The sequence below is a fragment of the Rhipicephalus sanguineus genome, chromosome 1 (assembly GCF_013339695.2).
Source record: "Rhipicephalus sanguineus isolate Rsan-2018 chromosome 1, BIME_Rsan_1.4, whole genome shotgun sequence".
Lineage (NCBI taxonomy): Eukaryota > Metazoa > Arthropoda > Arachnida > Ixodida > Ixodidae > Rhipicephalus > Rhipicephalus sanguineus.
Genome location: NC_051176.1, coordinates 322,809,760 through 322,822,142, shown reverse-complemented (window position 1 = coordinate 322,822,142; position 12,383 = coordinate 322,809,760). Strand labels below are relative to the sequence as shown.

General features: G+C 46.2%; 1 protein-coding gene across 1 annotated transcript; it reads left to right on the top strand.

The window, feature by feature from the left end:
- The first annotated feature begins 654 nt into the window (after nucleotides 1-654).
- Nucleotides 655-4,650, top strand: LOC119383817 (uncharacterized). The gene has a single exon (XM_037652110.1). The coding sequence runs from the start codon at nucleotides 655-657 to the stop codon at nucleotides 4,648-4,650; it is 3,996 nt and encodes a 1,331-aa protein (XP_037508038.1).
- The last annotated feature ends 7,733 nt before the right edge of the window (nucleotides 4,651-12,383 follow it).

Below are 12,383 nucleotides of genomic sequence, written 5' to 3'. Positions count from 1 at the left end.
TCTAGGGACCGTACTACCGCACTACCACACGCCCGACATACCTGTGCTATAGAGGAGGTCGTGCCCAAGAGACGCAGAGGGGAGGCAAAACGAAAAGACTTACAGATGGTGGTGCATGGTATGAAGCTAGAAAAGACACTTTCCCGAGGTAAAATGTTTTAGCACGCCACACTCGGAGAGACGAGGAGCTTTCAAGTTCAACGCTTTCGTTTTGTCTGTCTAGGTGGCGCTAGAGGAAGGTTTCGCTTGTAGTCATAGGAATAATGCAGATTTAGCAGTATTCAGGCAGTGTTTGTGTGTGATTCACTTGCATAATTATATCAGGCGATCGTAACTGCTACATTTTAAGCTACGCATGCTGACACTTGAGTGCTGTTTGACGATTACACTGGTGTTGATTATTTGCACGTTCCGGGCTGGGTCAAGGAACTGAGGAAGAAGAAGAGCGCGAGAGCACGAGCGGCGGGGACGCTCAGAACTGAAAGCAGAGCGCTTCCACACGCAGCTCAAATAAAAGTATATTTTACCTTGTGCCTTTATGACGGAGTTGAGTCTGATCGCAGTGTCTGGAACGCCATCGTTTAAACATTTGGTGCCGAAACCCGGGATTGAAAGCCAGGAAACAGCGGACGGCTACCAGTCAACTGCACAGGCATGGACCGACTGAAGTCGAAGCGGACGTCGCGGCGAGCACAGAACACGAGGATTATAAACGAGGCAAGTGCTCTTCTCGCTAACGACTCTGCATCTTATGACCAGCTCAATTCCATATATGAGAGGCTGAAGGCTAACAACGACGAGCTTCAGAACTTGAACAACCAGATCGAGCAGCACATTCCCGACGAAGAGTTCGAGGCCGAGTATAACGCCGTCCTGGAATATGAAGATAATGCGACGCGAACTCTCGCAGAGATTCTCAGTAAAAAAGATCGCATGCTACAGTCGTCGACACTAACCGAAGGAACGGTCGCCCAAACGGTCGCAGCACCATTAGACGGAACTGGAGTCAGATTGCCTAAACTGACAATAGCTCCTTTCTCTGGAGACCTATGCAAGTGGACGGAATTTTGGGAACAGTTCGACCACATTGTTCACAGTAACGTCCGAATCACTGCAACAGAGAAGTTCCATTACCTACGACTGTATCTGAAAGGAGATGCTGCATCAGTAATTGCGGGACTTCCGACGACTGAGAGTTGCTACAACGACGCCATCACCATGCTACAGAAGCGCTTTGGTGACAAGACGCGCCTGGAACAAGAGTACTTTGCGAAACTACGGATGTTGACCCCTGTTCGTTCATCAAATGACACGAAAGCCCTACGCAACTTGTACGACTACGTTCTCGTCAATATCCGCGGACTCGAGACTCTGGGTGTGCACAAGTCATCCTTCTCATCTATGCTCTGCGACATCCTACTGCGTGCTCTTCCACGGGACATAGTCGTTCAGTATCATCGGTCGTGTGCCGTCCAGGTGGCATGTGACTCGAGAAGTGATGCTACTCCCGTGGGACTGGATGGTCTGCTCAACTTCCTGGGCATTGAGCTGGAAAGCTTAGAGAAGAGCGATTTCAATGACGCTGGAAGACGAGAATTCGGAACAACGCCCGCGGCAAGTCAGTTGACGTATTCTCGCCGTGGGAAACCTACGTCATCTGTGCTTCACAGCAACGCGTCAAGGGAACCAAAAAAGGACAACTGCGTCTTCTGCTCGTCCAGTCAACACAAATCTGAACTGTGCACAGCTGAGTTACCACTGACGCAGAAAAAAGAACTACTGTCCAATGACAAGAGGTGTTTCCGCTGCACCACCAAAGGACATCGGGCACGGGACTGCAAAAGGAAGATCTCCTGCTCGAGATGCCAAGCGCGACACGCTACAAGCATGTGTGATCCCGACAGGTGTTCGCGGAAGACAAACTATGTCAACAAGAACGACGGAAAAACTACGACAGTCTGCGCATCACTTGGAAAACGACCACCAAATGAAGGTTCCATCGCTTGCGTCTTTCTCCAGACTTTCCGAGCATGGGCCATAAATGATGACACGTGTCGCTACATACGAGGAGTATTTGATGGCGGCAGTCAGAGGACCTTCATAACTGAAACCTTGTCGAAGCACCTTCGGCTGAAAAGTGTGGGAACTACTCGGATAGCACTCAACACTTTCGCGAGTGCATCAGACCAAGAGGCTAAGAGGCGTCGGATCGTCGAGCTACGACTGCGGAGTCAGTTTTCCGACCAGGAGATAGTCCTAGCAGCAATAGAGATCCCACACATCTGCCAGGACATCGAAGAGACAACAATGGACGCAGCCTTCGTCGCTTCTTTCAAGAAGCTTGGAAAGGATGTTGCCGATGAGCTGATACACCCATCTGTCATAACGAACAATGGTATCAGCGTACTGATCGGTTCCGATCAGATGTGGAAAATATTGACCGGCGAAGTTTCAAGATGCGAAGGCAACGAATCCTTGATTGCACTGAACTCCAAGTTTGGATGGACCTTCCAGGGGAGCACATCGCACTTGATGTCTCAAACAACAGCTATACGAATGATGGTGTGCGTGCTCAAAGTTCAAGCTACCGATTCCGACGAGTTTCTGCGTTCCTTTTGGGAACTTGAGAACATAGGAATTACAGACACGATAGGCAAGCTTCCTGAAACGAGCAAGACCATGATACAATTTGAGAAAACCATCAGCTTTCGCAACGGAAGATATGAAGTGGCCCTCCCTTGGAAGGATGGATTCGAGCTTGCAAGCAACAGGCAAGTCGCCATTACTCGACTAGAAAAGCTTGTCAACCGTCTCAGCGCCAAGAAGGGACTGTTCGAAACGTATGACCGTACCATAAGAGAGTACTTGCGGGCAGGACACGCTGAAGTCGTCAGTGACGCACCTTCTGACGTGACAAAGTTATATTATATGCCGCACAAGGAAGTCATACGTGAACAAGCGCTGACCACGAAAATTCGAGTGGTGTTTGACGCTTCGTCACATGCCAAAGGATGCAAGTCACTTAACGACTGCCTTGAAAAAGGTGACAACTTGTATCAAGACCTCGTGCAAGTTTTGCTACGCTTCAGAACGCACCCGGTGGCAATGATCGCAGACATCGAAAAGGCATTCCTTCAGATTTCAATACGGGAAGAAGACAGAGATGCTTTCCGCTTTCTCTGGTTCGAAGAAGGAGATTTATCCAAGGCCAAGTTACAAGAGTGGAGGATGACACGAGTACCTTTCGGAGCCACATGTAGCCCATTCTTGCTCACAGCTACCATTCTTTACCACGTCAAAAGAGCAACGGCTGCCATGGCACAAACAGCACAAACTCTTGCTGAGTCTTTCTACGTAGACGACTTAGTCACTGGTGCCGATACAGAAGAGGAGGCCGCTAAACTTTGCCGAGAAGCGCAAACAATAATGAAATCGGCAGGCATGACACTGCGCAAGTGGACAACGAATTCAGAAAATTTGATGCGAACTCCTGAACGTCAGCAAGAGTCTACCAATAACGAAATGGTCGTCCTTCACGAAACATCCGTCAAGGTCCTGGGTCTGGTGTGGTATCCTGCAAGAGACGAATTCAGCTTTTCGGTTGAAAATCTACTCAGATTTATGGCAGCACAGAGGGACACAAAGAGATTTGTCTTGCAGGCAGCATCAAGAATATTTGACCCATTGGGACTTGTCGGGCCATATACCATTGCCATACGAATATTATTTCAGAAGCTGTGGAAACGAGGAATCAGCTGGGATGAAGTACTACCTACTGACCTGCAAAAGGAATGGCATGATTGGGTCATCCAGCTACCCCAACTGCAAGCCGTTGCTGTTCCCCGCTATCTGTGTGGTGGAGGCAGGATGCACAACGTGCTTCAAGTACATGTCTTCTGTGACGCCAGTCCAGCAGCATACGGAGCAGCAATATACGTCGTGCCAAGTCCTGAGAAGCCGACGTTGTTCATTGCAAAGTCACGTGTAGCACCCATTAAGGAGACGACGCTGCCGCGATTGGAGCTTTTGGCTGCCTTAATCGGCTCAATAATGTTGGCGTACGTAAGGAGTGGCTTGAAAAGTGTTCAAATTGACTACACGATGTGGACGGATTCAGTGATCGTGTTGTCATGGATAAAAGGTGACGCCACGAAATGGAAGCAGTTCGTAGCCAACAGGGTCAATGAAATCAGGTGCAAAACAGATCCATCAAAGTGGAGATACTGCCCTGGGACGGACAACCCGTCTGACCTGCTCACGCGTGGTGTGACGCTCGAGAAACTGCTGTGCAACTCTAAATGGTGGCATGGTCCTGAGTGGCTACACAGACCAATGTCCGAATGGCCGCTACAGTTCAACGAACCAGACATAGAGGAAGCCACACAAGGTGAAGTCGCAGTAGTACACGTCGCAGTAGTAACGCGCTTCTCAAGTCCAATCATCGACATTCAGCGGCATAGCGGGCTTCAGCGCCTACTAGAGTTACTGCCTGGGTGTTCAGATTCACCGACCGCTGCAAGAAGAGGACAGATCAAACTGGACATCTCCTGGCAACAGAAATCTCGAACGCTGAACGGTATTGGATCAAGCGTACTCAAGAACAAGGCTTTCCTACAGAGATCACCGGTTTGTCGAAGGGCCAACCAGTAGAGTCCACATCGCGAATCGCTGAGCTGCGCCCTTACCTAGACACAGACGGGGTTCTTCGGGTTGGAGGATTTGCAGAGCTCGCACTTTGGTGAAGAGAGTGTTACACGACTGCAACGTATGCAAGCGCTTCAGTGTGGGCCCAGGAAGAGCTGAGACTGCTCCAATGGCAAGCCATCGACTGTCACCGACGAACCCGTTCGAAGTGGTAGGAGTCGACTTCGCCGGCCCCCTTTATGCCCGCACGGAAACAGGCGACACGAAGTGTTACATTGCGCTTTTCACGTGCGCCGCATCTAGAGCCGTACACCTCGAACTCGTTTCGAAAATGACATCCGAGGCTTTCCTACTGTGCCTACGGCGATTCATAGCTAGAAGAGGAATACCTAGCGTGATCTACTCGGACAACGCACGAACCTTTCGCAAGGCATCGGCAGACATGAGACGACTACACCGAATGGTCTCTGAAGAGGAAGTAGCTGGTCACCTCAGCGCCAACGGCATTTCGTGGAAGTTTATAGCGCCAGATGCCCCTTGGTGGGGTGGATGGTGGGAGCGCCTCATACGATCAGTGAAGATTCCTCTGCGAAAAATTATCGGAAAAGCTCGTCTAAACTTCGAGGAAATATCGACAGTGCTAGCTGAGGTCGAAGGAGTCATAAACTCTAGGCCTTTGACTTTCATCGAGACAGATGCTGGAGAACCTTGTACGTTGACGCCAGCTGAACTTCTCCTTGGACGAAGGTTGACTTCTATTCCGTATGCGACCGTCGATGAAGTCGCCGGTAGTTCCAAACGAGCAGATGCCATACGCAGACACACCTATAGAAAGCTACTAGTTGAAACATTTTGGAAGCGGTGGCAAAAGGAATACCTGTTGCAACTACGATCTGCGCACTGTACTGACACCAGATCAACCAAAGCAGTGAAACAAGGGGACGTCGTGCTCGTGCATGCTGACAACGCGCCACGCCAGCTATGGAAGCTTGCAAGGGTCATGGAAGTGTACCATAGTGCCGACGGCCTCATTCGTTCCTGCAAGATCAAGTTGCAAGGAGGTCTTCTTGTGATCAGGCCGATACAAAGACTCTACCCGCTTGAATTGCATACCTAACTTTGGCGTGGCCGGGAATGTTGATTATTTGCACGTTCCGGGCTGGGTCAAGGAACTGAGGAAGAAGAAGAGCGCGAGAGCACGAGCGGCGGGGACGCTCAGAACTGAAAGCAGAGCGCTTCCACACGCAGCTCAAATAAAAGTATATTTTACCTTGTGCCTTTATGACGGAGTTGAGTCTGATCGCAGTGTCTGGAACGCCATCGTTTAAACACTGGTTTTGTTGTCGTGTGCGGCATGATAAATTAGGACAGTTTACGAGCTTCGTTTCGCATTTCTGCTTGCTTTATTGAAAAACGCTACGTTGAAGAAATAGATCGGGGACTCTAGTTTCTCTACATCCATATTCAGCCACATAAATTCAGTAGATTTCCACGAAAATGGGCCAAGCTAGGTCCCTATATTGAGAATATTACCCATTTTAGATAAATATCACTTAAAATGTAGCACGCGTACATCGATGAAATTGAGCATTCAGACAGAAAATCTCATGCTCTACATACGCCTCGAAAATGAACGTTCTCTAGTGAATAGTTACTGGACAGTCTGCGCTGCGAAAGTTATTAAATTTGGCTGTTTTCAAAAGCTAAACAACAATAAAGTACAATTCCAACATCAATTTGCTACGTTGAGGAAATAGGTAAATATGGCGTGCTGTGCAAAGGACAGTGCTGTAACTCTAGCAGATGTTTGAAAAAATGGTCACTGCTGAGGCACAGTCGGCCAAAACCGTGTAACTTGCGCTTACTCTTGGCTATCCATCCCCAAATACTAAAGATTGACTAGTTTTAATAAATATATTTGAAATGTACAAAGATCAAGCTTTTCAATGATATATAGGTCAACTATGTAAAACAAAGATAACAGCCACCGCGCCAGCTGGAAAAGGGACAAAAAAAAATCACAGTTTCGCCGCAAGGGCGAAGCAATGAATGCGATAGCAAGAAACTAATGCTATACGAAGTGAGGCTTGCCAATGGATACTCTCAGTTTGAACAGCGCTCCTGTTACAAAGGCGGCCGAAGCAGCGAAGGAAACTAGCGTGCTTCAAGTGTCGAGCTGTGACACTTGATAGTTCGCGCTCATCTTCTGTTTGTTCGTTTAGCGGCGTCGTTTAGCGGCGTTCCGTAACATGAGCGCGGACATCACGGTTAAAGCTTGAAACATTCCTCTTGCCCTCACCGCGAGAAAACCGCGCGAGCAGACAGCGGAAGGCCAAGGTTCTCCTTGCGCAAATATAAGAAGAAGCGAGCGAGCTCGCCGACGACTTTTAAATGCGCTCGTCGCGCTCCTAGCGCCATCTCGCTGGTAATGAAGAAACGCTTATGAGCGCCGGCCATCTCTGAGTCCGTCCAGCGGCAAAGGGTGTGTATATAACGCTCGCCGTTAGCTATGCGGAGGACTTGCGTTCCGTGGCGTAGTGGCTAGCGCCACTCGCTGCGGAGCAAGAGGTCCCTGGTTCGATTCCGCGCTTCGGAAGCATTTTTCTGAATTATTTTTCTTTGGGGCTGCATTTTCCAGCCGAGACTGTCCATATAATTGCTATCGCAATAAAACGAAGTGTTCGTGCCGCCGGAGTGAGACCGCCACCTTAAGGAGACCGACAACCAATTTTCATGGTACCTATTCAGCGCAGCGGAAAGCTCACCGGTCAGAGTGCCTAATCACGGAATGGTAACGTGGAAAACGCCGCGAAACATTTGTAATCAGACTTTTTCCATCTGTGGCGAATATGATTTCATTATACACACGAGACAACATGTGCTGCAAACAGTGAGCGCGAGAGCGGTTCGTCACTGGCTCCAGCCAACCATCAATATTTAGGGGATGTCCACAAATGGTCTGAATATCCTATGTTATTTGTGGATATTCAATGGATATTGGTTGAACATCTCTATTTAAATATCAAAAAGTGGATATTCATAAGATATTCGTGAGCATTGTTTCACTAACGTGCGCAAAAGAGCTCAGCATCAAGAAGCCCGAGATATTTAGCGTATATAAAAAGTTCACTTGCTTTGTTCTAATGTTTAGATGGGGATACCCTATGGTGGTGACACTCATTATTGGAGCTGCTGTTATGGCCTCTGGGATGCTGTTGAGACAATTTTACCAATTCCAGATTAACCCAGTGAACATGCTTTCCTTCATACACTACTCGTTGAGCATATATTTTACCTGTATTTATGTTAGCTGTGTCATCAATGGTGTTAACGCACATGTATATATATACATGAATTTTTATATTTGCGGGCTACCAATGCACAACGCCACCATGAAGACTGAGATGCACGTCCCCCAAGGCTTTTGCTATATTACGAACAATAACTTTGACTAGAAACCCAGTCGAAAATTTAAAGTGGGATTTCAAGTGGTCCAAAGTGGTTCCACTTGCTGCCAAGTGGTTTTCAAAGTGGTACCACTTGCTTTTAAGTTGCCACTGAAATGGTACCATTTGCTTTCAAGCGCCCATTAAAACAGCACCACTTGGACGGCAACTGGTCTCACTGGGAAAATAACGTACTTTTATTCTACCTTTGGTGAAGACGTGCGCCAGACCGACACGGCGTTACGAATATTACTGTTGTAGACGTCCAACGAGGTGCTTGCTCATACTGAGCCATTATGCGAATAACTCGTGTTTAAAACAAAGTTACTTCCCTGCGAAAAGGAGCCTTTTTTTTAAACAGTCGCCATTATCTGCCACGATCTAACAGCAGTGAACTCTGCTAGCTCCGACTGCTTTTTCCACAACGCCGCCATGTCTGGCGGTCTGCCCCGTCTGTTTGCAGATGAGTAGGGGTAGCCCTAGTCCCGTATCTTTGTTTTTATGTTTTCATGTGTTAATGCTAAATAAAAACCTATTTCATAATGTTACTACTAAATAAATATTGTTGTGCTTTTTATTTAGAGCTAAAAGTGTTACTTACAGCGCTCTAATATATTGTAGAACTTATTAAGGCACCACAGTTTCGTACAACACATGGCGACTCGTCGTGGAGCTTTCTTCCTGTGTGCATCCGTTATTGCAGCGAGATTTCTAGAGGGACCTGTCTAATATTACCATGAAATAGTTGGTATTCTTGGTCAGATTTATCTGTGGAAAGTGTTACACGTAATGACCAGCACGTTTGAGCGGTTTTTGCTGCTGTACTGGCGGTATCTTGGATTCATCAGCGCTGGTCGAACTACGCCGATTTCCTCGGCTATAATTCTTCTATAAGGAGGTAAGTATTGTATTAATACATTTCAAGCATAAGTGAACGTTTATCCCGAATGTCTGTGGGCTTTATTAAGCATGGTACCGTATTGTATAGTCCTGTATGCGATGTCTATGTATGCGCGAAGTACAGCGCTCAGCGATTGGAATGCGATAGTCAGCCGGCATGGCGCCTGGCGCTTTCTTACACGACCGTTGAGCGCCGAGGACACTGATATATTACTAGTTAAGGTATATATCAAAGGAAAAGCCCTGCTTCCGCACCGTGACAACGTTTGACTATCGGGCGAAAACCCAGCATTCACAGATGACTCAAAAAAGCACCAGCCGTCATGCGTTTCTGTTGAGCATTCCAAGTGCATGGATGAATCAATGGTTGGATGGATGGATTCTATGAGCGTCCCATTATAACGGGGTGGCGACCTGTGCGCCACCAAGCTAAACAAAGAACTTCTTTGTTCTTTTTAATTTGGCCTAATGCCTTGTCTAGTTAAATTAAAGCCCATGAATTCGCAGTACAACTTTCTATACCCTACGACAAAGTGACCTTAGTTTTACCACTATTTATTTTTGTCATTTCTCCCTACTTTTGCTTCACCAATGCTCTAAACGTATATTACTTACTTCTATCGCAGATCTGTTTACCTTTCTATGGTTGTTCCTGAAACCCAAGACTTCATGTAGGTGAGTGCCCAAACATAAAGCCAGGTGAATATATTTACATTCAATTAAAACATGCTGCGTTGTTTCCTATAGCTTCCTCTACAGCATGTACATTTTTCTTCTTTGCTGAATCTCGCTTTATAACTACGCGTTCTAAGGCAGCCCGACCTCACTTCAAATAGTAAAGCACTTCCCCTTGAATTATCATAAAATGCTTCTCTCCTTATTTCGTTTTTGCCCTTTCGCTAGTTACTCAAAATATTTCATTTTTTTTCCATCGCTACTATTGAATAAATCTTTTTCGCCTCTATGACTTTTCTCCTTACGTCTTATGTTGTCATATCGCTTACACTGCCGGCTGGCGAGTCTCCTTGTTTTTTCTTCACTGTGAGTCAACACTCATCCTATACAAATACTAGAGCCCTTTCTTTGCCCATTTTCCTTAGCCTCTCTTTGAACCTCATTTTACCCTGCGCTTCTGTCACCTCTATCCTTGCCCATCCCATATTGCCCTTTACAGCCTCATTTGTCGTCTTCCCGTCAGTGCCCAACTCGAGATGTCCCACAGTCCTTTGATACATATCAAGTCCTGATTGCACTTCTGACTTCATACACACCACTGAGTTCCCAAATGTAAGTCCCTGAACTATTACACCTTTCCACGAGCCTCAAAGTACCTCGTACCTATTGTATCCCCATAATGCTCTGTGCTTCATTATTGCAGCATTCCTCTTTCCATATATGGTGGTGGATTTTCGTGTAGCTTTGTATATCACCCTCAATAATACACCGAGGCACTTGTATTCTCTTACCGGTGGTATTTCCTGAACCTGTATTGATGCGACCTGATTATTGGGATCGTCCATTATTATCAATCTACATTTGGTTACACTAACTCCTAGTTCTACACCTTCCCTTCTGCATGTGTCTGACTTCATGTGCTGTTTTACAAGTTACAATGAGCTGTATATCATCGCGGTTATCCGCGAATAAGACAATATCCTTATAACATAAACCTGGAATATGCTACTCTTGAGTGACACTCGTGGCATATGGAAACCAGTGTTGTTCCATTCTCACTTTTTTCCATCCTCACCATGTATAACATGAATAACAGCTGAGACAACGGACATTCCTGCCTCAGCCTTTTGCTTATATCAATGTTCTCTTTGCTACTTATTCTTTCTCATTCCATGCGGACAATAATTTCTCGGTGTATCTTCCTCACAATCTTATACAGTCATTACGTATGCCAGCTTCTTTGAATATAGTCCTTAACATTTCCTAATTAACGTTTGATGCACACCAGAGATGTCTAGAAAAGCCACGTTTAATAATCTGTTTTATATTCTAATGGATATATCTCTACACTGTGTAAGAACAAATAGGTTATCCTCTAAACGCCTGCCGATTTGGAATACGCTCTGAAGTTGTTCCAAAATACCGTTATCTTCTACCCATGTTTATATTTTTTATTTCATTGCTTGCATTGTCAACCTTTATGATACCGATGTAATGGCCAGTCGTCTACATGAGCAAATGTTATTTTTCTCTGCCTTGCCTTGATAAATTAAGTGCTGGTTTGTGTAAGCACCCCCCAATGCTGTGCGATACGGTCGTGTCTAATGGTGCACATCTGCCCATGCAGAAAATAACAGTAAATACGTACAAGCTAACTTATTTTAAGTCTAATAAAAATAGCTTAAAATGTACATTAATAACCGTTTCATGGTTCATCTATAGCCAACCAAGTGGGCTGAAGGCACACCTTAAACTGTGCATGTCCTTTGCGAAACGGGCTATGGGCCATTATGGCTTTTGCTAGAAATGTGTTTGACGTGTTTATTGTTTTACTTTTCACTTACTACGCATAAATATTTCTTTCAGGTGGTGTACAGGAACATGTGCAAACACATTCTACATCCCAAGATATGTTGCTGGAAGCATTCAATAAATGCTGTTAAATTTCACCATCATACTACTTTTGCTGTGCACTGTTCACTGGACCAGCAGGTCCTGTGATTGATAACAGAAGGAACCACGTGACATGCAATAGCAGCCAGCTAACATATGTGCGAGATCTGGCCAGTCTGAATTGTACTCAGTATAAACATTCGTCGAGAGATTTCCAGTTGGAAACAATATTCTAACTGGAAATTATTCCACGGGGGGGGGGGGGGGGGGGGGGGGGGGGGGAATGGGGCAAGTGGGACCACTTCAAGTGGTTTCACTTGCCGGAAATTTTTGCCTCGGAAAGCAATCATATCGAGTAACAGGCTTATTTTGTAGCATATGGTGCAATTGCATGGGTCCCTGCACCTAAAAATAAATGCCATTTGGTATATCAATGTTATCTGTGGAACTGCTGTGGACAAATAAATATAGCACACTGAAACGCGGTTCCGAAAACACAGCGCGGTTTATTATTGTATCTCCGCCATTGTTTCAACTCCTTCTTCCTTCTCCACAGCAGACTACCCACTACTAGTTTATGTCCCAAGTGCGTCGTGCCAGAAGAAGAAGAAAAGTATGCCACAGATAGGCCCCCCCTGCAGACAAGTGGCCGTGGGCACTTGAAGAAAAAAAATGGTCAGACTGAGCTTGTCAGAATGGGTGCCGGCTTGATCCTTTCAATGCTGACTGTGTCTTCATGCCCATTACGCAGGATTGTAAAATGATGTTCAGAACGCTTGATGACTGGGAAAGGACCGTCATAGCGAGGCTGAAGAGCACGGCGAG

Bases quoted from the DNA above. Each gene is read 5' to 3' on its own strand.
- LOC119383817 (XM_037652110.1), top strand. From the start codon at position 655: ATGGACCGACTGAAGTCGAAGCGGACGTCGCGGCGAGCACAGAACACG.